This window comes from Brachyistius frenatus, unplaced genomic scaffold (assembly GCF_029030835.1).
Source record: "Brachyistius frenatus isolate BFR_SWC_R1_liver_20210118 unplaced genomic scaffold, ASM2903083v1 Contig_52, whole genome shotgun sequence".
Classification (NCBI taxonomy): Eukaryota; Metazoa; Chordata; class Actinopteri; family Embiotocidae; genus Brachyistius; species Brachyistius frenatus.
The window spans coordinates 2,058,265-2,084,123 of record NW_027210651.1 but is presented as its reverse complement, the minus strand read 5'-3'; the positions used below and the strand labels follow the sequence as shown (position 1 = coordinate 2,084,123).

At 40.9% G+C, this 25,859-nt stretch overlaps 3 protein-coding genes across 13 annotated transcripts in view; 2 read left to right on the top strand and 1 right to left on the bottom strand.

Moving 5' to 3' along the window:
- The window catches only part of dock7 (dedicator of cytokinesis 7), a 304,975-nt gene that overhangs the window by 128,404 nt on the left and 150,712 nt on the right, over window positions 1–25,859 (top strand). The window lies entirely within an intron of this gene.
- kank4 (KN motif and ankyrin repeat domains 4) overlaps window positions 1–25,859 on the top strand; it is a 104,221-nt gene that overhangs the window by 69,139 nt on the left and 9,223 nt on the right. For 2 of the 3 annotated variants that reach the window (XM_069704806.1, XM_069704805.1), the window contains exon 10: window positions 2,932–6,108. In XM_069704806.1, coding sequence (XP_069560907.1) covers window positions 2,932–3,051 — 120 coding nt within the window. In that variant the 3' untranslated portion in view covers window positions 3,052–6,108. Of the gene's footprint in view, window positions 1–2,931; window positions 6,109–25,859 lie in introns of those variants that run through there. The other variant, XR_011311160.1, reaches the window with a different exon arrangement.
- The window catches only part of lrp8 (low density lipoprotein receptor-related protein 8, apolipoprotein e receptor), a 173,653-nt gene continuing 156,914 nt past the window's right edge, over window positions 9,121–25,859 (bottom strand). For 2 of the 8 annotated variants that reach the window (XM_069704815.1, XM_069704816.1), the window contains exons 18-19: window positions 23,934–24,124; window positions 19,193–22,047 (exon numbers count right to left, since the gene is read on the bottom strand). In XM_069704815.1, coding sequence (XP_069560916.1) covers window positions 22,009–22,047; window positions 23,934–24,124 — 230 coding nt within the window. In that variant the 3' untranslated portion in view covers window positions 19,193–22,008. Of the gene's footprint in view, window positions 9,138–19,192; window positions 24,125–25,859 lie in introns of those variants that run through there. The other 6 variants (XM_069704811.1, XM_069704812.1, XM_069704813.1 and 3 more) reach the window with 4 other exon arrangements.

Here is a 25,859-nt window from a genome sequence, read left to right as displayed (position 1 = left end):
CTAACACTCACTATTTTGATTGCATAAGTGCGTTCACATTGTCAAGTATAGAAACATGCAGTGTGCTACCCAGATGGTGTACTCAGAAAAGTCCCAAAATTGTGTGTGAAAGGATGGACACCTGCCACGCTCAACAGTCGCCATTTTGTCCACGACGCGGAAAGAAGAAACACCAGCGTAAATCATTTTTAAACTCCTGCATTTGAAGAAGATTTGCGGCTGTTGCGGGAACCGCACTAAACAGAGGGCACGAAAACACGTTCCTTTCTGGGTGAAGTAATTAAAGCTGGCAGACATGTTGGCAGGTGATGCATTCACATGTTACGATTGTTTCGGTCATTGCAAAATGGCAGCGTGCGATTTGAGCCAGCACCACCCTGTCGAAATTACGAAAGTACGACACAAGTAAAAGTACGAACATATCAGAGGACTTTATGCGAGTGTACTAAGGGAAATATGTCACAGCCTACATCATATAAGTAACAACTTTGCAACTTAGGACCATAAAAGCTGACTGATCAACCTATGTTTGACTGCTACATAATACTGTATAAAATATTGTACGGCATATATGGAGGTACTTTCTGTCAAAAAAACGATTTATTCACCCGTGTCCCCCACGGTAGTTTATTTATACATAAACCAACTGTATTTCGTCCCATTCATTTCACGGCTTCATTTCAACAGCTAATTATTTACTGCTCGTATTACAAAATGGTCACATGGCTCCTATTGCCTCGCTCACACATACTGTATAATACCTCAATAGATATTAGTGTTAGGGGCTCAGGCTACATCCATACAGCGGTTGGCGGCTGGCCCACACATCTTAGATTGATTGTTCAGTCTGGTACATTGATTTCTCTAGATTATAGATTGCCCTCTGCAGTCTGGAGGTGCTCAGTCTGAGAGTGATCATATCATGACTGGTGCCTCACTCTGCCAAAGCACCTGCCTCATGCAAACAATCCTGTAAACGCTGTTGCAACACCACCGCTGCTGCTGTTCATGTAACCTTCACCACCCACATCCACCTGTTGCCAAAAGACACAAGTGTCTTCACTTCCAATTCAACAGAATTGATGCCAACACAACAAATGTCTGAGATAAATGCACTTGCATACGCATGTATCTTGAAATAACCCTATAAATCATCCGCATGTCTCTGGTAGATAATTTTCTGTGTCACTCCATGACAGCAGGTGAGTACACATTATATTTGTTGGTAGTGGTAATAAAAAAAAAAACCACTGGTAATAAGCAGCTCTACCAACAAAATCTAAATTAAATGCATGACAGTCAAGCAGTTTGTTTCACATGGTGGCAAGATTTACACCTAATATAACACAGAACATTCACACTGTTTATGGACAACCGTGTTTCCATGAAATGAGAAGTCTCAGCATGCAGCCTCGTCTGCTGTTGTTTAGCTTTAATAACTAATATCCAGCCCCCTGCATTGGAGAAATAAATTGAAACTCTAAAACACGATGCAAGAACGGAGCAGGAAGTTACAAGCAGCACCACAGAGCAGCATGGACAGTATTCCAGCTGTATTATTTGATGGCTGTCTCACTGTTACGTGAGAAATGTGTGAGATGTGTGTGAGATGCTTAACAGGACTTCAACTGTGAAGAATTGCTTACCGTTTGGAGAGGTTTGTTCTGTCAGCGACAGGTTGGGGAGATCGTTATCCACAAGGACACAAGCACAGATTAAACATTCTCATTTTTCATAATTGCTAGTAATGCATGACTTGAATGCTTGATTATCCTTCCACTGTAGATGAATACAACAGGTAAAAAAATTTAAAAAAAAAATACCAAGCAGTATCATTAATATTAATTTAATGATAACAATTTAACATAAATATCCATTTTTGGAATTCAAAAACAACAAAACTGATAGATGGTGACTGAAAGAATTATCAGTATATATTGTCATGTTTGTTTATGAAATTAAGATGCTAATATAACAGTGTAGAGAAAACGAAATGCTCCAGGAGACAAAGCACAGTGGGACTGATGAGGGGTTCATATTTCAGAGGGTGTGAGCTTGTTAACATGTTTTGATCAAATTCAAATATTGCTCAATGACTTAGATCTGTAATTAAGGGTATTTCCCATATCAAAAGGGATTAAGAATGCTGTTATCATTAAGTGACAAGAACAACTAATATACAAATATACAGTAGATATTCTCTTTCCAAAGTATATTGCAGTGGATGCCACCTAGCCATGATCAGTTTCTTTCTTCACGTATTAATGGTGCTAGCCTCTCACTGTGACCGCGATCACTTCATTACCACGTGGTCACCTGCTCTGTTTACAACTCTACCATGATTTTCTGCAAAAGCAGCCATTAATATAAACAAAACATAAAAAAAATGTTGTGTGGGCTGCCCCATTAGTCTGTATTATTCACTGCACCTCTGACCTTTGCAGTGCCACTGTTTAGTTTTGTATGCCTTCCTTAAATTTTTCTTTTCGTAAAATCCTACAAAACATCCCCAGGCTTGGAGCTTAACCTTGTCTTATTTCAGAGGACATTTCCATCGGATGTAAATGAGCTTATGAGTATATGATCATATTATTTGCTGCACATTTTGTGGACTTTTGGAAAACAAATTATAAAATGTTAGTATATTTTTGTCATGTTTCTGCAGATCTGGTTTTTGACATTTTAAGACAGACGGAATACTTCATCTTATTTCCACATAAGGAATTAGATGTGTATACGATATAATTAAGATAATATAACCCTCCTAACAATGTTATCTGCATCATTATCCGGACAGGTGCAGCATGTACTGTACATTTTCACTGTAATGCCCGCTTTCTGGAGAATATGTTTAAACCAACACGACACTGCCACCGTCAGGATCAGAAACGTCACCGCGACGTGTGTCACATTTTGTCTGATTTCCTACAGAACGATCAGACAGCTCTGTCGGTGGCGGAAGGAGCCTCTCACCAAGAAATAATTGACCTCCTGAAGTCCCAAGGCGAGACCCGAGCCTCCGAGCCCACGACTACCACAGACCTCCTCTGAGTCCTCCAAAATGTTCCAGCTGGCCGACGCCAACCCCTCCATTTCCACGGCCTCTTTACCCACCAACATGGAGGGGAAAAAGACATCCATCTGAGACGAGGATCTACACTGGATCCTCTAAGACTGGAGCGTTTCTTCTACATGTCTGCCAACGTGCCCTGTGGGTGTTTCTGGATATGCTGCATCACACCCAAGTGGACAGACAACAAAAAAAGGAGGCTGGACGGACTGATGACAAGACATCGCCATAGTGACAAGTGTGATTGACCGGTGTGATTCAGTAGGACACAGGGTGAGAATATAAAAGCGGGACAAGTGGACAGAGGGATCCTCTTCACTGTTGCTGCTTCGTATCATCGACTAACTCTTAAAGCAAAATACTAAGCACATGATCTACCTGTCAAATATATTAAATACAACATTATTTTTTCTTTTTTTTCTTTAATGACATTGCCATTGTTCTTTTCATATTTGGACTTAAGCCATTATTGGGAACATAGTATATGTAGAATGTTATTCTAACAGATTATAATCATACAAACACAGAAACTGTATTTTCTACTGCACTTTTTTTTAATTGTGTTTGTGTACAGTAAATAGTCCTCTAATATCGGTGTCCAGAAGAAACTATATATAAATATAAATATATCTCCAAAAGTGTTCATTAAGAATTTAAATAAGAAGTATTCTTGTCATATTTGACATTATGTAATGTATTGTTTTAACCATAGTACTCATGTTTTTCACGTGTGGGACTTGAGTGATCATCATCTGTGAATTACTGAAAAACAACTAGTTTAATCCGAGATAAAATGTATAAAATAATTTTTATTACCAAAAATATGACTTAAGAAAGACAAAACGAAGTATTTTAGTAAGAAGATTGTACCCAACAGAAGAAGGTGCTGCATGCCGATACAGTTACTCCCCCTACTGGCTATCCTGTAGTACTGAACAGCAGTATGTTGTAATACTGCCTGTTCTCATGATGACCGTCTCCCTCTTCCTCTGTGTTGCCATCCCCTCAGTTCAGATATAATATATGCCTTGTTCGCCTGCTCATTTCAGATCAATCCATGTATGCAACTGCTACAAAATGCACAATGAATGTTCAGGCTGGCTGTGACACATTCCAAGAAAAAATATGTAGCTAAACTGGCATGGATCAGAGGACTAACATAGTCCAACAGAACGAGTCTAAATATGTTTTGTTTTTTAATGTGTGACTAGATATATTTATTCACTTGATCTGACCACCCTGTCTTCAAATTACCATGACGACTTCATCCTGTTCTCACATCCAGGCTGGTAAATCTATTAAAAAAAAAAAAATGATGGAAGGAGAGTAAGAAGCAATATCAGTGAAATAATACCTAGAAACTAGGTATTTTGAGTGACCTTGGTCTCGCCTTATTCAGACGACTGTCCTCCATCCTCGAGATTTAGTCGTTTCCCACTGAGCGAGGTCTTTTTGTTTTGTTTTGTTTACCAGAAACCTATACATCCATATCCCTAAAGTGAAGCCGGAGTAGTGGTCTGATAAAATGTTTACAAGCCAACTTTTTCCGCTCGGTGACCACTGCAGATGTCAAACAGTTCAGCGTGTTTACATGAAATAATAAAGTGATTATAATTTCACGATTTAGTCCACCGTGAATCTCGCCCCTCCTCCTGATGATAACTGCTCAAGATGAACCGTGCTCTTGCCTCTTTTTTTGTTTTGTTTTTTTGAATGGGGAGGGACACTTTGCTGGGGTTACTGAGGATGGAATTTAAAAGGGCAATACCACTCAATTTAACAACTGCCATATCTTTGCTCGACAACGATCCAGTCCGCATATAAAATAAATCCCTTTCTACCGAGGCAAAGACTCCAGACGACTAATCAAACTCTGGAGAATTTCTAGCATTTGTTTCTTATCAACAAATCAAAAAAAAAAAAAAAAAAAAATCGCAGCTCTTATTACTTAAAACTGAAGCTGGATTCGAAATTTGACGGTTTGTTTCCATCCTTCGCTGTCTTGTTAAGCGTCCAAACTCTTTTGTGCAGTGTGATCTGACCACTGGTCCTGCACCAGTCAGTCCCGGACCCTACGCAAATACGGGTGCTATTGTAGGAATATGTACTGACCATAAAGATAGACTTCAAAGTCATTTCATTCGTTGAGTCATAAAAAGTAGCACAGATATTCTCAGCAATGACACTGCAGTTACACAGCATCAGTGAATCTGGATTTGAACTCTGCGCAGCACATCTGATAATCATTGACTGTGTGTTTATTACGGAGTAAAAATAACAGTCTGCGTAGCTTCCCACAGTCCAGACAGCCAAAAGGATGATGAGATCAGTGCTGCGAGAGCTATCTGGTGTATCCGGTCTTCCGTGCCTGCATATTAAAACTTTATGGAAATCACAACTGTATGTTTAATCCAGTGTGACCCAGATGTAATAAGATTTCACATCTGGCTGAACATCAAAGAACTGAAATCAGATGTTTCGCATGGGATTAAATATACGTTTTATCTGTTCCTGTAAATCCAGCCAAATACATGTACATACAGTATTGTGAAAAGTATATAACAAGTATTGTCTGACAGTTTGCTCTAAAAATTATATGAAGTATTTATTCCAAATACTATATTTTTTACCGTATATAATATACTTATGTATGCATGGACAAATATTAAAGTGATACTGCTCAAGGGGAATTTGGATGATTGAAAATTAAACCGCGTGTTCCCTGATGATGTGATTATTTGATTTAACTTTGATCGGTTTGGTGGTTGTAGTACATGTGTGATTTGACGAGGTCGTGGACTGTCATGTGCCCTTTAATGCTACTTTGGAAATTTTGCAGGGAAAATATGAACCAGATCTGACACTGGTTTAAACTACGAGGGCGACGTCTCCCTCGTTTGAGTACCCGTCTGAGAATCAGAGTCTGTGTACATGACAGAGTCAAAAGTAAAAACCTGTACCTCTCTGTAATATTCCCTCTACAACGGACTTGTATGTTACAAACCAGAAAACTACTTCTAAATAAATAAAGATTTAAAACCTATTAAATGATTACTTCATGTTGTCCTCTATCATTTCAGAAAGAAAGCGTCAGCTGCAAAAGGCTCATATTAATGTGTCAGTTTCTGCACATGCCCACGTGGTCATGTGACAAAAAGACATGCGTTGTCTTTTTTGGTTCGTGGTGTTGCCTCACGCCGAGAATGCCGCATCATCTAAAAGAGTGCTCGAAGATAATGCGAGTCGGTCTGTCCAAAAGTTAAAAATGAACCACCGGTGGACTTTTGCCCTTCAATGGAATAATGATCCCAGCACATGATCAATTACACCAAGGAATGGCTTAAAGAGAACAAATAGAGGGTGTCAAAGAGTGATTAAAAACCAAGAGTCTCTGTAACAACAAAATTTCCACTTGCGGGATTAATAAACTACCTCTATCTATCTATGAAGCTGACAGCAGCAGCAACCGCTCAATGCACACAGCGCAGGAGCATCGGTTCAGGGCTTCTTATGCTGCAACCACAATCTAATGAAGATCTGGTGTACGTGATGCAAGCACACATGCAGGGAAATTGATTCTGCATCAACGTACACTTATTATTGTTTTTTCAAGCTGTAAGCAGTTTGTTTACAACAGAAGACAAACCTATATTCTTATATATACACAAATAATTAATGCTTGGCGTTTGGGACATAATCCTTTGTTAAAAACGATTATTACATAAATATATTAAGCAGGATGAAAATTATTGTCAGGTAAATTTAATCATGGTGGGATGGTTTGATATATTTTTCATTCCATTTAGCTTTTTAATCATTTTAGCTTTAAGGATGATACTTTGGTTGCTTTTTAAGAAAAACTAAATTCTATATTAAACAATGTGTAAACAATCAAAGTGTTGGAAACAGTTTGAAAATCCCGATAAGCCTAATCGCATGAAGATGATAAGTGATCGTATTTTGAGTTGCTGATTATGAGTTTGGTGGATTTGGACTGATCAGAGCACGATGATGAGTCTACTGAAACAAAACCTGCTCATAATCTCATTTATTTCTCCTGCACATTCCACTGGATACAGACGTGTCATCCCGAGCACCATTTTAGGGTGAAATGAAAGTCAGTGACCACCAGATGGCGGTATAACCTCACGGTGAAAACACAGAGACCGATGGAGAATAGATTTACTGTACAACTCAGCAACTTTTAAACAGCACGTCTCCACTCTGAAGATCAGCTGATGATTTTGATGACGCAAACACTAAATATTTCACCTGAACTATGATCGCTGCTTCAAAGGCATTCCTCTACAATCTGTCCTCCGCTGACTTCTCTACTTCTAGTTGCAGTAGCCAACATAATGAACAATTAGGAGTGCCAATCATTAGATAACCTTGATCGTTACACAATGTTAACGGCCTGATTTCCTTAGGGGCCACATCTGCATGGAAACACCTGTCGACATCTTATCCTCCTTTTTCAAGCATTCTCTTTGTTCTGGATTCTTCAGGACTCAGTTTGGTTCATTTTTGAGCTCATTAATTAGTGTTGTAAATTTGCTGTGTGATTTGAGAGTTAACCTAGACAAAATATTTATAGAAAAATAAAACCATTACATTACATTGCTTAAAATTAGGCTGCAATATATAAAACAGTCTCATCTCTACTCGTGAAAACAGAATAATTTTTGTTCTTTCAAGAGTCAGTTTGGAAGATATGGAAGAATCTAAAAACCAAAACGTCTGAGAAGAAGGAAAAAAAAAGAAAAGAAGTTTAAGTAATAGAATCAGTTTAAGTTCATTGCATAAAAACATACTGTATGCAATAGCAATATGGCTGTACAATAATATCTTGATATTTTAGGGTATTTTATTGAAAAATATTGTATCATTGTTGTCAAGACCATCAAGTGCAACAAAACAAGTGTTACGGTTTTCTATGACAGCACAAATGCTACGGTTTCCCTTTAAATACTTAAGACTTTGCACATTTTACCACTGTTTGTTGTGCATCTGATCTTTTGCACCCAAACCACCTCCTGTGTAACATACTGGCAAAAACTGACACATGAAACATTTCAAAACAATAGAAATACTTGATTTGAATGAAAAGACTGGAAACTCATCCCTGTGGAAAACAGATGGCCGTTTCTCAAACTGAGAGGAGGAGAGCGATTTGCTATAACCTGAAGTGGATGAGTTGTCGGTGGTGGGTTTGAGTTGTTCCAGCTGCAATAATCTTACACACACTGTTGAGCCTGTACACACACCGACACGTGGCGAGGAAATGTTTAACTTCCCGACGCGCACATTTAGTATTCCCACAGACCGGACAGCAGAAGAGAGGATAATGAACAAAAACGATGCTCTATTCTCATCAGCTCCTGTTTGGAAGCCAGGGGACTGTAAAGATGAGGATTAACAGGTGGGATGCAGATCTGAACACCCTCACCTTAATTTGATCCATTTCTCACAAGTGTGCAAATACCACATCTGCAGAACAATAGAGTGAAATATGTGACGTTAATGCATCTTACACCTCTTTGCAATCCTGTTGCTTCCCGCTGGTTGTGTGCCACAGACCGCATTTAGACGGGGAATAAACCCATCATAGGGAGTGAGCCCATTACGAACTTCATTGTGTGCAGACGCCCTCAAACTCAACTCACACTGAGCCCCTGTACCAGCCAATTAAACTGATGTACAGTGTTCCATATTTGTGTGCGTGTACCCTCACGCGTGCAAACACACCGTCGAGAGGCCGGTCTCTTATTTAAAATATGTGTAGCAGTAATCCCCTCACCGCATAAGTAGCAAACACACACACGCACACGCACGCACACACGCACGCACACACACGTGTAAAGTACAAGTGTGTGGACGGGGATAAGAGGAAGCGAGAACAACACAGGAGAGGAATGTAAAAGACACACACACACACACACACACACACACACACACACACACACACACACACACACACACACACACACACACACACACACACACACACACACAGAAGTGCTCCTAATCTGAATTGCAGATGCTCTTTTTTTTTTTTTTTGGTGGCCTATCTGTCTGCCAGCGCCATGATGATGAGCCGTCCTCGTTAGCGTGGACACTTTTAGCTGTAATTATCTGGTAATGGCACTTAGCCCATCAACTCCTCCTCTAGTGTGTCCCACTGCAGGCACAGACACGCACGCCTGGCACGCAGCGAGACAGACAGACAGACGCATGTATACACACACACACACACACACACACACACACACACACACACACACACACACACACACACACACACACACACACACACACACACACACACACACACAGCTGGGAGAGGAAATCCACAAATACAGACGAAAGAGAGGCAGACTCAGACAAACAAACACACAAATACCGACAGGCAAACACGAACGGAAACAGAAATCCACGGGAAAAAAAAACAACAACAACCCAGAAATGCCAGGAAACATACACGCAAACAAACACACAGCGCCGTATCGCTGCTCCTCTTGTCTGGCCCCGTGGCTGATCTGCGCAACTTTTATTATCCAGGAGATAATAGGAACTGTCATCCATGAGCCGGAGGCAGCGGGGTGGGGGTGGGGGGGGGGGGTGTTCACTGCATTTTTTTTTTTTTTTTTTTTTTTTTTTAAAACAGAGAGGCTTCACAGCGATAAGTTTACGAGGCCAGATGTGCCATATTAACCGCTACTTTCCCCAAAGTCGAAACACCTCAGCACTGCAACAAACGGTGCCACAATGTGGTGGTGGTGGGGGGGGGGGGGGGGGGGGGTTACAAAAGGGAGGAGCAGAAGCGCTGATGGAGGGAAAACGAAATGGACCAAGAGGGACAGGGAGAGAAAGACAAGAAGGAGGGACGGGAAAGGTAGGGAGGGATGTCGGAGAAAAGCCGATGCGAATGGAAAGAGCTGGAACACGAGACCTTTTTTTTTTTTTACAATCAAGTTTTATAGAAATGGCTGTGAAACACTTCAATTGTTCATTTTTTTTTTGGTGATACTGTTCTCACACGAGAGAGCCATAAACCTGCTTCTCAGCGGCAGCGCAGATACAAAGGCAAGAGATAGGGCAGGAATGACAGAGAGAGGGGGACACAATGGAAAGACAATAATGGAGACACATTTAAAAAAAAAAAAAAAAAAAAGGGAGTTACGGCTGAAAAACATGAACACAGACTCTGCAATACATCACTATGTTTAAAAGAAAGCGCGCGCTCTGAAACTAAAATGGCATTTTAATCTTCCACGGTTATAAAGAGGAAACGGGCCTCGTGAAAGGCTCTTTCTAGAGCCAGAGTTTGGTTTGTCCCTTCTTAGAGTCTTAGTTTGACACGTGCATATCAAACAAAGTTATGTCAATCAAAACCACCTCATCTTTGCCTAAACCCAGCCAAGCGGTCGTGATGCGTAAACCTAACCAAACTGCGACCACGTCGCAGCGCCAACAACGCGTTTATCGTCAATATCACGGCGACTGTCCGACGTGACGCGAGGACGCGTCGGTCCAACGGGACGCGTTTTTAAAACACTCACGTGTGACGTTTTAGGGGTCGGCGGAAATCGAGCTGTTGTTTTGGTATGAGGACGTGCGGAAATGTCAGGCTAAACGCTGGTACACTGGTGTCCAACCCGTCTCCGTCGTCCGGTGGTAAAGAGCGCTTTATCTGAAAACAGGTCGATCTCGGCGGTTCAGAGCAAAAAAAAATAAAATAAAGCTGCGGGCCACGAAGCCGAAGCAGTCGGCTGAAACGGTAAGAGACAAGTTCCTGGCACAAAAATTTAAAAAAAAAAGTTCACTTTACTTCATACAAACTGCAGAAGATCATACTACGACTTTGAGTGGGTACAGTTTATGGGTGGGGGGGCGGGAGGTGGGGGTGCAAGGATTTTGAAAGTAAAAGACCGTCGGTCAAACTGATAAATAGGTAGATTTGAAGCATTATAACTATTAACTTGATCTAAAAGTTTTCAGTTTCAACTTAATGCGCAGCCATCAAATATTTTGTACTCTATAAAAAAAATTGCACTCGAAGAACAAATTTAAAATGCGAAACGTAAATTGTGCCACAACTCCAGCCAGCGCAGCTCTCTGGGGAGGAGGAGGCGAGCGCACCGAGGTCCGCTCCGCTATTCCCAAATCATTTTCACAAGTAGAGTTGTCATCCCGGGCACCTCAAATATTTTATTCATTTTTAAGTGACAGGTGGAGAGAGGAGATTCTTTTGCACTCAGCCACCTGGATGCCCCACTAACTCCAAATGTGAGCTAATAGAGTCCGACACCGGCTCCATTTAGCGGAGGAGAGGAAGACGGAGTGAGGCTGGATTTGAAAGTGGACTTTAAAACGGGCTGAGCAGAAAACACGATTTATGCTGTTGTATAGTGGTAATGCGAATAACGCGAAGCTCCTGAATGTTCTCCATTTTTCTGGTCTCTTTGCAAACGCGCACCTGTTTCCAGGTGGATGGATACAACACTCTGAATTTCCCGCAGGTATGAATGCGTCAGTCAGCGTTGGGTTTGTGACAGACCGGCTAATTGTTTGGGGAATCTTTCAACCTCCTGCCACTTACCGGAGCTGGTTCCAGACCTCCGGTGACCATGAAAAGTCTTAGTTATCGTGGTGATTGTGAAATGATTGATTTAATTTAATCATTTAACCCTGAAATCTGATAAAAGCACGACCTCTTGTTAATATATATATATTTTAATGCACCAGATGACAGATATCCTGTGCCTCTGTAACTTCAACCAGCTATGCAAGATCAATTTATGTTTTATATTTTAGTGGCATTGCAGGAAGTTGAGGACTCACAGAACTAAAGAAAAAAAAAAAAAAGACTGAAGTCTTAACGGTAAATATTTATATAAATTCATCGCAGGGCTTTACAGATGGTGGAAGAAAAAAAATGTCCGAGAGTGCACAAGTACAAACGTTTCAGTCCATCTTCAGTGCAAAATAAAGCATGCATGCATGACGTGTTCAGACATCCTACATATGGGTTCACTGAGGGCATAACTTTTCTTTTTGGGGACATCTTTTAGGACCCGTGGTGACCGAGCATTTGAGGTTGCAGCTCCAAACTGTAGTGCTCTGCCTGCACTACAGTTTGCTGATACTGTACTCTTTTAAAAAGACAGCTAATGACATTCCTGCTTACACGCAGACGTCTTCGTACTCCTGCTAACTCAATGTAGATGCGTTTATTTAAAATGTGGGGGCGGGGGGGTTGGCCACTGTCAGCAACTTATCGGGCAAAAAGTTCAAATGAGCTGGTACAGCCCGGTGTGGCCCACCCACAATGTGGCCTTCCCTCTCCACAGACTCTATTTCTAAATTATGGTTCAACAGGGTTCAAGCATGTGTCCCTGATCTTGCAGGGGATGGCTGCTGATCTTTATTTATTTTTATTTTTTTCCATCATAGCACTCTATTGTGTTTCCACCGGGCGTGTCCTTAATGGGAAACATTCCCATGAACTGTGTATTCTGCGGACACCTTCGGGAGTAGATTTCGGTGATATGCATGAGCAAGTGTGCAAACGTGAATCAGATTAAATGCTTAGGAGAAATCAAGAATATCACGTATTCATTTAGAAGAAAAAGGATTGATTTCTGGACTAATAATCCTGACCTTTAGACAATTTAGATATTTATAAGGCACTTAGAAACTGCCCACTGCATCGATTCATAGAGAGATTGGTATTAGCTATATGACATCTGACAGTTTTAGCAAACTATAACACGTGTGACCTCAGATTTGGGTGTCGTCAAAGCTTTGAACATTTCTCCGTTCATGTATTTAAAACAGATTTTTAAGAATCACATGAAAAAAAGAAAAAGAAAATCCCTCCACTGACCAAAGTTCCAGAAATAAAAAGCCTTAAACATAACCTCAAACACAACCCCCCCCCCCCCACCCCTCTGCAGTTATCATGAATCTTAAATGAAACCGTTGAGCTGCGTTGACTTCTGTAATGTTTGGGGAGATGACAGAGCTCATGCAGGGTTGAATCTTCAATGAAGAGCAGCAGCAACCGAGGAGGAGCTCGTGGGCCATAGAGGTCTCATATCATGAGCCAGCTCCGCCCGCCAGCTCATCCATCAAACCCCCCCCCGTGAACTGTCTCTCAGCACAGCTCTCCAGGGACGACACACGTCCCCCGTCAGGTGTGTTTTTTTTTTTGTCTTACTTCCACAGTCAGTCCATTTTACCCCGTCTCCACTAACCTTTACTGTCTTTTTTTCTCTGAAGGCCTGAGCAACGCAGACAAAGACAAAATAAACCAGGAGGACACGGGTGTCATCTTTATCCATCTTCAAAGGTCAAGCTAAGAGTGAAAAACCAAATGCATGACAGGTGCGCCTCCTCTCAGTGAATTGTGCTCTGCTGATTAGAGAACAATAAAAACTTGAAAGGCAACTTTTAAAACCGACCACATGGGCAATTCATAAATTACATTTTAAGATCCAAAGCAAATGATCTCTGATTATGTCAAATAGAAGACAGCTGTGCTTCCATTAGTGAACTCTGCTGAAGCGAATACAATCACACTGCGATCGTGACACACAAGAATCTCTATAATAAAGGGAGCTCAGTTTAACATGGCATGTTTAAGTTACCAAGAATTGTTCATAATATTTTATTATAGTGCAGTTTGGACCATAAAATTGAATAAAAGACGTAAAAGTACACTGAAGATACTTACGTCAACGAGGTTCTTAAGATTAGCCCGACTACAGAAGCTGGTGATTATTAACTTCTCTTCACTTTAGACTAAATAATTCCACTAACTTTCTGTGTGTGACTTATAATAATTGTCAGTGTACTTTGTATCTTAGAATATGTTTGTATTCTCTGCAACAAAAAAAAACCACAACCTGACTTTATTGAACTTAATAAACTGGCAAGAACAAGAAACACATTCTCAGTGAGTGGGTTGGAGAATTTGTCTGACATAAAGCTGCAACCTGCCAGTTTATGACCCTCAATGTCTTTGTAAACACATATTTCATTTAAAAGGCATAACGATGATCTGTACATAAATTCAGCCTTACCTGATCAAAATCACCACGTCTTTGGTTTATTTTCTGTAGAACAAATATTATTTTTTCTCCTGGGGGTCACCACAAAATGTATATTCTTTTGTAGCTGTAGTGCTATAATGCTGCTGGCAACGATAAACATTGACTGCTCCTGGTTGAGGGCTCATGCTGCCTCAAATGTTATACAAAATATGAAAACCAATAACTAATTGATCTTATTGACAAGTAGTGTCGCCTAAACCAAATGCAGGCTATATCTTCTGTTCTGCAAAAACCATGAAAAACATATTAATGAGCTACATCTTGCCAGTGGGGGACATGTTCCTTTTTTTAATTTTTTTTTTTTACAAAGAATATGGGAACTTTAGTTCATTGTGTTTTGTCCTGCTGCTGTATTAATCAAAGTAGTATTTTCCCAAAAACAAAAGTGTCCATTTTTAGAGGAAATTCTTTAGCTTAAAAAACATTAAAACTATATATATTTAAGAACAATATTTACAGTGTTGGAACATACTGACCATGTCTTTAGCGTTTGGGAAGTCGGAAAGTCTTCACACACTTGTTCTGTGTCTCAATTCAAAAACCTGTCAGTAGACTTACTTCTGGGAATTTTGACGAGGTAGTGGTGGTTTAAGTTGCTCACTAACATTCTGCAGTTTCCGGACATGAACTGAACATTTAAATGCACCAGCTGCCAACATATCTGTTGACTTTATTGGGTTATTTTACCCAAAACTGAACGTGGTTTTGTGCCCTACGTCTCATATCCCCAATAAAGCTTCTATCCAACAGCAGCATAGTGGCACTTAGTGAAAAATAAACACTTTTATGTGGAAAATTTCGGTGGAAAATACTTGACAGTGTAAATGCATTCATGCACTTAAAATTGTTTGTGCCCGTACAGGATTTGAGACGCAGCCACAGAAATAGCAAAACCTGAGTAATACCAGCCTTATTCTTTAAGTCAGGCAAAAGTGAAGTAGATGAATCGTGGCAAATGAAAATGTACTACAAACTTCAATTCTAACAGTGGAGTGTAAATTTACTCCTCTTACGTTTGCCTTAAAGAATGATGAACTACTTTAAGGTCCATGTTTCTTTGGTAAAAAAGACGACAGCTTTTGGGTTTATTAGATGCAAGGAGATATTGTACAGCCAAGACAGGATCAACACTAAAAGGTTGCACAGTTTTTATAAATTTAATATATCAATATATAGAGATATTTATCAACAGGTTGATTTCATAGAAACGTGAGTGAGACCATTTTGGCATACAGTACAGATATTCCATGTAAGTACAGAAGTTGCTAAGTTTTTAAATCCCCCCCGCCCCTTCCCTCACCTCACAAACCCACCAGTTACACCCCCCCCCCCCCCCCGCACACAGACACATAACACAGAAGAACAGAAAGAGTAAAAGTATACAGGAGCACAAAACAAGGCACCAATAAATTAAAATGATAACCCCTCTTTCTTTCTTTCTTTCTTTTCTTTTTCTTTTTTTAAACACACAACAACCAAAATTAAATTTAACAGAATTAAATACAGTATGAACACTAAAATCCGCAATGCTGTTAAAAAGCAAAAAATAAACCAAAAACGAACAAACAAACGGAACAGACAGGAGAAAAAAGTCAAATAAAAACACTTTGGCAGATTATTAATTTTTAGTTACAATCAAGTAGTAAAGAAATCCAGTGCTCTTGTGTACAAATAAATTCATATATAGTCTACACTCCTTTTTACCCCAGAAGTTTATGTACACCCTTTTTTTTTTATTTTTCTTTACAGGTACATTTAAAACATTATCAAAAAAGTTTTTGCTGTATGAAAACGTATTATTTACAAGTCATGATTCAAAACCAGTGGACTGTACCATTGGACGCCCCCCCCCCCCCTTTTATTTCCTCCCCGACTAAGAACGTTATCTCTTTACACAGTGCAGAAGGCTTCTTGAAAAGTTTTGTGCAACAAACAGCGTAAAAAAAATGCCTGTCGTATGGCTGAGGAATGGACAGAGCCCCGGATGGTTTGTGAGATTTCCTGGCAGGCAATGACACATCAGCAACAGTTGTGAGGAAATGCAGGTCGGATGCAGGAAAAAACGGAGCGGATTGTTTCTTACATTTTTGCAGTGATTTTCTCCCACCTCCATATAAAGAACATTACAGTAAAATGTCCAAGTCTGTGACAGTAACGTTACTTATCAAAATGTTTGCCCAGGTTCGTCGTCGTCATCGACCCAACCCATAGAAAGATTTACACAGATTTCACAACCTCCCCATCCATGGCCTCTTCCCCGCAACCTTCATTTTACACTGACCGGTAGAAAAATTGCAGGCGACTGAACAGCGCTGCCCTTCAAGTAATCAAACATCAAGTAGATCAAATATGAAACTGGGAATGGTTTGGTGAAGAGAGAGAGAGTAACAACTACAACTCACTTACAGACTCACGGGTGAAAAAAAACAAACACATGATAAAAAAAGAGGAACCAGTTGATCGAGGAAAGTCACTGGGTCAACGAGAGCTAAATGCCAGCCAAGTGGAGTCACTGAAGGTTCCTTCCAGAGTCCAAAACTGTAGCTCGAAGGGGGAGGCTGCTTCTCTTGGCTGATTGTTCGCCGGTTTGCTGGTTCACATTTGGGAAGGGTTTTTCTTTTCCTGCTTCGGGGGTTGCTCTGTTATTTTTGGGCTTCCAGGTTATTTCCTCCAGTGTGTGTGTGTGTGTGTGTGTGTGTGTGTGTGTGTGTGTGTGTGTGTGTGTGTGTGTGTGTGTCTGTCTATCCAAAGACTGAGAGCCATTGCCAAAAGGAAAGATGTCAATGGCTGAGATGAAGACGGGAGCGCAAGAAAATGAGAATGTCTGGAGACAACAATGATGACTTTGCTCTCTTAAAAAGTTCAAATTCAGCAGTACAAGAACTAAAGAGAGACTTGGAAACTCATTACACTCGATACAGTGCACGAGGAGGTGAAGTGATGTGAGTGGTATTAGAAAGCATTAAAGCAGCGTAGGTCAGATTCTCCACTCAGAAATTTTAAGAGTACAGAGAGGGGGAAAAAAGGGACACCGGAGTTAGCAAAGGGAGCACAAATCAGGAACATCGTACTTTTAGCAGACATTTATACCAAATCCATTAGATGGGTTATCAGAGCTGTTAGTTCAGATAAGCTAAAACATGCAAGACCTTTCCTGTAAGAGATGTCACAGATTGAATTTAGTTTTGGGGTGACATCATTTAGTTTGACCTATTTTGATAGCAGCATGTGTATTATGCTTCAGGATTTATTAAGAATATTTGAATGCGTTATTCATGAATGAGCTTGAATATTTAGATGCCTACACCGGGAATTTGGCTGACCAGGTGTGTCCAGTATGCTTCCTAAAATACACGAAATGAAATTCTCCTCGAAACTACATCTATGCAAAACTAATTTGCAACAGCTAATACACTTTTGCAGTGTAATGTTCCATTTCTATAAAATTTTCTGTAATGTTTTTGTCTTCAACCAAAATATTCAATCTGTCAACACTTACAGTAACTTAGAGTATTAGTACAACTTTTTTATGTTTATGTTTAGACAAAAATACAGTCTGCTTCAATACAGAAAAAGTCTGCAGTGACATCAGACAGATGGTGCTTATCAATATTTAACCAGAACCACAATCTGTCCCAAACCCTAACCAGAGAAGCCTTAACCTCACCGCCAGAATGTCAAAGTCCTGCGGCTTTGTTTACCCACCATCCACCCTGAACACCTCCCTGCCACTCTGGTGCAGTATTATTCAGTCAAAAAAACAACAACAAAGAAGTTACCTCTGAATATAATCTAAGCAGCGATTACATTTAACCCCAGGATTTAATAAGGAAAACAATTTAGTACTATGGAAATGTATTTTCCTGGAGACACGATTGATTCTTTGACAGAAAGTAAAGGTTGTTCAGACTTAAATATCAAGTACCAAGGCAAGTCTGGCTTGTCTCTTGCTTCACCAAGAGGAAGTGAGTCCCAGAAACGTGTGATATCATCTTACAAAGAGAGGAAGTTCTGTCAAAAGGTATTCTGTAGCCGTTGGACCATTTCGGAACTGGATTGACGAAACGTCTAACTGATCCTTTATAAAACTCATCAAGTTTTTCCAGACACAATGAACGTTTGCTAGCATGCAGGTAAAGTGGATGTTTAAATCTAGAACCACATTTTTAGTATAAAGGTCTTATGACTTAAACTTGAAAATCACTTCAAGAAACACGATGTATTACCAAAAGCTAGATTTGCTTTTCTGGTTGAGTGTTAATTAACTCTGTGCAAGATGATCATGTTTCACGATGCACCTGGTTCTCCAAAGCAGCAAACACTTTAAAAAAAAACCTTCAAGAACAAACAACTGACCTATAGTGAGAAACACACATCCCTTTACAACAATACCGGTAACACAGCAACCTAATAACTCAACATATGTACATGAAAACCGCCAGTAAACGATTGCTAGACCTTTTCAGCATGAAGCAGATTGCTCAAATTGATTCGCATAAACTGGAGATTGACACATTGGAAAACTATGACATCAGAGCATTGGTCAGTGCCTGTAATAATGCAAAGACAGTGGTGTAGGAAGGTCACAGCATGCCCTCTCCTACCACTGCGATTACTACAAGCCCCTTTCTGGAGTGTCTCGGTGTCCTTCAGTGCTCTGGAGGTGACCACCGAGTGGACCAGCCAATCTGTCTCGACACTGGCGCAATAATAACTGTCCTACAATGCCACGCTCAGGCACCCCAATAAATAAGCAATTTATTCCCCTATAACTGCAAACCCTCAGCATGGAACTCCATTAGACCTGAAGCAAACATGGACACGAAGGAAAGAGTGAGGAGGACAGAGCTGACTCAGCTCCAGGTTCAAATTCAGCTCTGTGCCTGTAATTTATTTATACTTAAATTTGCAAGGATGTTCAACCTGTGGCGTCTTTCTTATGAACTTACTTCTGTCCTTTTGAAACAGGACTAAGACTTTTTTAATTATTATTAAAAAAAAACAAAAAAACATGATCATGTACGCATAATAAAAATTCCCGAGGCTAACGGACCTTCAGATTTAAAAAAAAAAAAGTGACGTGCAGCATATTACAAATCGCCTACTGTGCTTCATAAACTGAGAGGTAAAGAGTGCCATCCTTGCGAGGGAGGTGAGAGGAGAGAGCATCAGCATACCGCGATGCAACACTGGCAGAAATCCGGCAAAAACAAATGACCCACCATTCATCTTCCGAGCACAAACCCGCTCCCGTATGCAAATCCTGGCAGTCACGTCCTACCTACCTTTGTCTTTGTCTGTTTTTACTGTCTCTCCCTTGTGGTTCTACAAGCTTCTACACTGAGCAAAGCTTTCCGAGGAAACAGCGGGACCCATGAATAATCGCTACCATTAATCAGCTGTTGTTGTATGAATACATAATGTGAGAGTGTTGGGAGCCTATGCTGGATGACGATAGTGTCTGAATTATATTTGTATTCTTTTTTTTGTGTGCATATTATTCAGTCATATTAGGTTTACAAAAAGCCCTTGCATATCCGAAATGCAACAGTGTTCAGATTTGTTAACATAGAATGGAAGTCAATCAAAAACAACTATACATAACGCATTGTAAGTTTGCTTAATGTCAAAATTAAGCAAAATGTCTATTAAGAGACTTAAATGACGTCCAGAAGAAGACAGTTGTTAATTTGCCATAACTACTTATAACAGCTATCATGCTATTCTGTCATAATGGCTTCCAGTAATTCACTGCTACAACACACTATCAGCGATTATTGCAATATTCACTGAGCATAAATTCCATCTGATTCAATGAGCTGGAAGCTCGTCTGAGACAAGCCAATGGAAGATGAGCTCTTTACGCCAGGTCACACATTTCCTCTCTATCCAGCTTTCAAATCAAATCAGCGCTGGGCTCAGTCATCCTTGGTGCATTACTCATCTGTTCATACAAAACGGTGGGGCCACTCACAAAGCACACCGAACAAGTCGGTGACAGCAGAAAGTGATTTCTTCCAAATGTGGGCTCTTTTTTTTTTACATCATCTCATCCAGAAGACACACAAAGCTACATTGTTAAAAGAGGGGAGTGAAGATGAGGAGGCAAAAAAACAGCAAGACAACCGGAGCTGTGAAGTCGCAGACACACTGGGACTGATGTTTATGGGGTTGCTCGAGTTCAAACACAAATACGCGAGTTGGGCAGCACCGTATAGATCATATACATGTCAAATCAAAGTGATTGATTGGGAGCTGTACAGGCCCAAAGTACACCAATACAGATAAAAACTCACTTGACAGTTTCTGTAGCCATCAATATTTGTGACAGAGTCTCAGTAAATCAATAAGGGAGCAGAGCACAATATACACTTGTTGTCTTTTTTCTATCCTCTCTCTTACTGTGTCACTTCATGTAGAAGCACATTAGATGCTCTTTTCTAAATAAATTTGCTGATAAATCTGTCAATGAAGCTGCAATTTAATCTTCATTTCAGAAAGTAGTAGTCAATAATGAAACAGTTGCAGCTCTATGTTTTTCTTAGACTAAATTTCTGCAGGATTTCAATACAGTATGTAAAACTACGCATTTAAATGTATTCAGATTCAACCACTAAATGAGAGAAATTTATATTAAAAAAAAAACATTTAATTTCTGGAGTCATGATGAATATAAACAAAGTTTTTGTGCATTCCTGTTCCAGCTGAAAGTCATCATGGTCACAGGAAGGTGTTTTGTTTCACCCCACGCTGTCTGTAAATACAATTTTACCTCCAAAGCATTAATGCCCCAAGACACAAACACAAACATCGAGACAGGGACCCACGTGTGAGTTCTTACGCCGACTGCAAATAAGCAAACAATCCTTCATTATCGACTGTACGCATACCTCTGATTACCAGGAGAGAGGATTACCCATAATCCTTTGCCTTTTCTGCCCTGCTGCTTTCTGCCTTGAGGCATTACCCTCTGGTGGCACAAATCCTTCTATTCCCATAAAAAAAAAAAGAAAAAGAAGAAAAAAAGCAACCTCTCTCACTCTTTCACCCCAAAATCACCTCCAAATGCACAGACAACCCCATCATTTTTTCTCTCTCCCTTCCCCTTGGCTATATTTAGCTTTACAGAGTGTCAGGGGATAAATCCGAGGGGCTGCGTGTGAAAAAGGATAACATCCCCCCCTTTCAAAAACATGTCTTGTCAACTCTGGATGTGAGGGCAACTATAAAGAGATATAACGTCCTTGTCTACTCCTGTACTTTACAGTGTATCCTTGCAAACTTGATCAAATCTGCCTTTCCCACCAAGAGATGCTTATTACATATTTACAACAAGCAAACACGTACAAATAAATAGAGTCATGAACATGAGGACATGAGGAACTTCGGCTTTTTCCACTTGTACGGTGGCCCGAAAGCCTTCTATTTACAATGTGCACTGAGAGAGCCGAACGAGGTTAGTGTGAACGATGTGATCGAGCAGCATTTTGCACACCACTACTGCTAACAAGAGGCAGAGAGGAGAGAAGAGAGGAGTGGAGCAGAGGCTACTAGACTAACACTAATGGCAGTAGTAGTAGTGGCTAGTAATGGTAGTAGTGTTACTCCAGTGGAGGAAGGAGGAGGAGAACGAAGGGGGGGGGGGGGTACATGTCATCCCCGCGCCGTAAAAAGGGGGAAGGCAAAATGAGGACTCCTTCTCTTTCTCCTCTGCGTTGTACTGGCCTCATTGTAGTGGTGTAGTGGTGTAGAGGCTGTGGTGAGGGGAGGGGCCAAGGATGGGACTGGAGGAGGGCAGGCTGCATCACCCCCCACCCACCCTCAGGGATAGCCATCATCCTCCAGACTGAGTGCCACGCGCTGCAAACAGCAGATAAAAGACGGTTACCACACCAGGCTGGTGAGATAGAACACAGAGAGCGAAAATATAGAGACACAAAGGGCAGAGGAGGAGAAGAGATTCACCTCTAGGTGGAACCCAAAAGAAAAACGGCACATTTTCACATGCTCTTTTCTCTTCCTTGCAGTCCTCACTTTTTCCTGCCTCTCCCTGACCTTCCTCTTCATCTCTTTCCAACCCCCCCCCCCCTTTTTTTTTGTTTTTTTTTGTTCATCCCCTCCTTCTCTGGCTGTTCCTCGGCGAGGAATGCAGGTTGCTTGCCTACGGCTGCAAATGTCTGGCCCACATAGTGCCAGCTTGATTTCTCTGGTTGCCTGAGTTGCCACGCTGCTACGAAAGGCGAGAAAAAAAGTTAAGGTGCCGAGAGAGGAAAAGAAGCACACACACAAAAAAAAAGAGACAACAAAGGAGATTTGCACAGATGTAAATAATACGATGAGAGGAAGAGTACAGTCCCCTCTTTTAGCTCCTCGCTGAGGGTTGTTGTGACTTCGACCTTGAATCTTAATACGATTCAGTCGTGCACCTGTTTCATGTGCGTGTGCTTAGCTTGTCATCGTGCCAGTGATACCCAGAATTCTTTGCCTTCTTTCTCTATGGAGCAACACAAAGAAATCTGTGTTACCATGCCAACCGATCAAAGCGCTAGACTTCCCTTCCCCCTATAATCCTTTTTGGCTGCCCTTCCCTGCTTTTTCTCCAGCACCCCAAAACAACATATATTCAATAAATGTCATAAGTGTCCTAATGATGCACTCTCGCCAGATTTAAGTGCATTTCACTGCAAGATACAGCTGGCATTGTTTCCAGGGTTTATAGAAAATGTAGCTTTGAGTGATTTTCAAAACTGCGTCCGCGTCAATGGGAAATCAACAGGATAGTCTGCAAGTCATGATGTGGAAATTGATGGTTCCTGCGGCTGCACTCAAGATAGAAAATGAGATAAATTCTATTTTGCCCTATCCTTCGTCCTTATTCGGGCTCCCTTTTTTTTATCTTCTGTGTCTTATTCGCATTATAATGAAAATAAATCACCGTAGTTCAATGCAATGATTTAACGATCTACTCTGAAAATCCAATTTACATTGCAGCGTGGTCTAACCTTGTGTTCTGTTGTCCTTTCAGCTTTCAAAGTGACGATAAAATTGATCCAGTTTCTCCTCAAAAGAATCTCAAGACACGGTGCCCCAGTTCTGATCATGTCTGGATGAACGTTTATCATTTTTAGCAACAAGAATAATAAACAGCCACAGAAATCCTCTCCGACAGGCATCTTACCATGTGGGACATGTTTTCCGGTATCTAGTCAACAAGTTGAAAAAACAAACTTTTGCATCCGCTGCTTCTGTTAACAAAAGAGGACATCTTTTGTGTATGTAGGGACTTTTTTTGTTCAGGGAACTGGGACAAACACTTTACCGACCAGAAACACTAACGCCATGTATGAGCAAGTGGGATGGCAGGTTGGGGATAAACACATGTACTGTATGAATATGGTCGCTGAAGGTGAGTGAAATGTGAACATGGTGTCGTGGTGAAGGGCTTTATGTGTGTTGTGCATGATTTTCAGTGTTTCCTGCAAAAATGATATGTGAACATGTGGACGTGTGCGAGCCTGTTCTTTCTTTCCGCCAGGCCGACATGTACAACAAATGCGCTTTTTCCCAAACCCTCGCGCATCCTTCCCATTTCCCGAATATTCCAAACTCCTTCCTTTGTCGCGCCGCAGCTCCTCTCATTTGCCGCTGGAGAGCATCGGCGCCCCCGAGTACCAGTGAGAGTTGCTGTCTGTGATGCCGCCCCCTAGAGGAAGAGCTATGAATGGCTGACTGTGGCTGCCACTCACTGCTGGGTAGACGTGACCGATGGACTCGCTGTGACGCCCGATGTGGATCTCGTCGTCGTCGTCCTCCGTGGTTTTGCGGTACACGGGGTTGTCGAAGTTCATGCTCTTGGTGTTCTTGCGCCGCCAGTTGCGCCAAACCAGGTATCCGCCGGTGCAGAGCAATCCGATGACCACTGTGGCAAGGATAGGGACTGCATGTGTTTAACACACACACAACAACAGACGGCGGGAGCGTTAACACAGCCCAGGGGACACAGAGCGGCGCTTTAAGCACACACACACACACGCGCACACACACACACACACACACACACACACACACACACACACACACACACACACACACACACACACACACACACACACACACACACACACACACACACACACACACACACACACACACACACATAAACACACCAAGCGGACATTCTTTCATCAACTGAAGGCTCATTGTTTTGTGTCTTTAATTTTCAAAATTAAATAAAATCTACTTTACACCTATTAGAGGTTTGTCGGGTGTTACCACAAAATTTAAAGGCAACAATTTGCTAGCATGAAATTTAAATCGTCGTTAGGTTAGGTTAGGTAGTTACTTTATTAATCCCCGAGGGGAATTTTTTTCGCTACAGCAGCATACAGGAAGCAATAAGATAATAATAGAAAAGCAATAAAATAGCAGTAAAGCAGTAAATTATATATAATTAATCTCAAAATTTTTGCTGCAGGTTATTTTTCTTGTGTAGCTCAAACAAACAAAATGGTGAATTTATCAGTTTATTTATGTTTTCAGTGTTTGAAAAGGTAACAAAAAATTAAATTCTTGGTAGAAATTGGACCATAAAGATGCAACTAACAGAACAAATACTTTCAATTTAATGATTTGATTTGTTTTTAAAGCTGGACATTGTTCACTGTAACGAAAAACAATGATCAGCTTCTTTTCTGAAATAAAACATCAACCTTCAGGTAAAAGAAGACGAGTTGTCATTTCATGCAGCAAATTATTTTGTGGGTGTGGCTACTTATGTTTCAGCCATCATCAACAAAGTAATCTTTTTAAGATTAGATGCCTCATGACCACCTCAGATATATGATTTCCTGTGAGAAATTCAGTATGTACTTTACATCTGCAATTAAATCAATAAAAACAAAAAGAATGAGCCTTCATACTGTCTGTATAATCACTCATCCCATTACATTCCCACTCAGTCTCACAGTATGATCAAAAACATGCATAACTGTGAATGCGCGTGCACAATTTGCAAACATCATACAGAGTATACACCCCATTTCAAACACACACACACACGCAAACACAAAGTCTGAACCATACAGGTTTATAATAAATCTTGGAGCATTCCGAGCCTGAAGCCAGTGATTAGACTCATTAGACATTTTCGAATAAAAGCACAGCAAGCTTGCTTAACTGTCATCAGCATATTATCCTGGAACTCCATTTCGGGCTTTTATTTATCATTTTTCACTTGCCCGGGCTGAAAAATCGAACTCCATCAGCTCCATCAGACGGACTGACTCTGGTGTTCTTTGGATGTGGTTATGAGAGGAGAATGGAGAGGGGTTAGAGGAGGGGAGAGGAAGGGGAGAGCGAGGTTTGGAGGATTTGAGATAAGCGCTGTCTCTCTCCTCTCATTACCATAATCAGCATAACTGCCTAACTGCCCTGTAGGACCTGCGGATGTATAGTGTATGTACGAGAGTATGTGTAGTGACAGACCCACAGCCAAACCAGAGGAGTGCCAGGAGTGTAGCAGTGTGTGCGTACGCCTGCTTCCATTTTCCCCTATGGAAGCTACATCTAATTGCACATTTGTTGGAAAGGCTCTTGAGATCCCTGTGTGACTGGGCTGGAAACCCCAGCTCATCCTTTGTTCTTCTCTAAATGCTCATTTGTTTAAAAAAAAA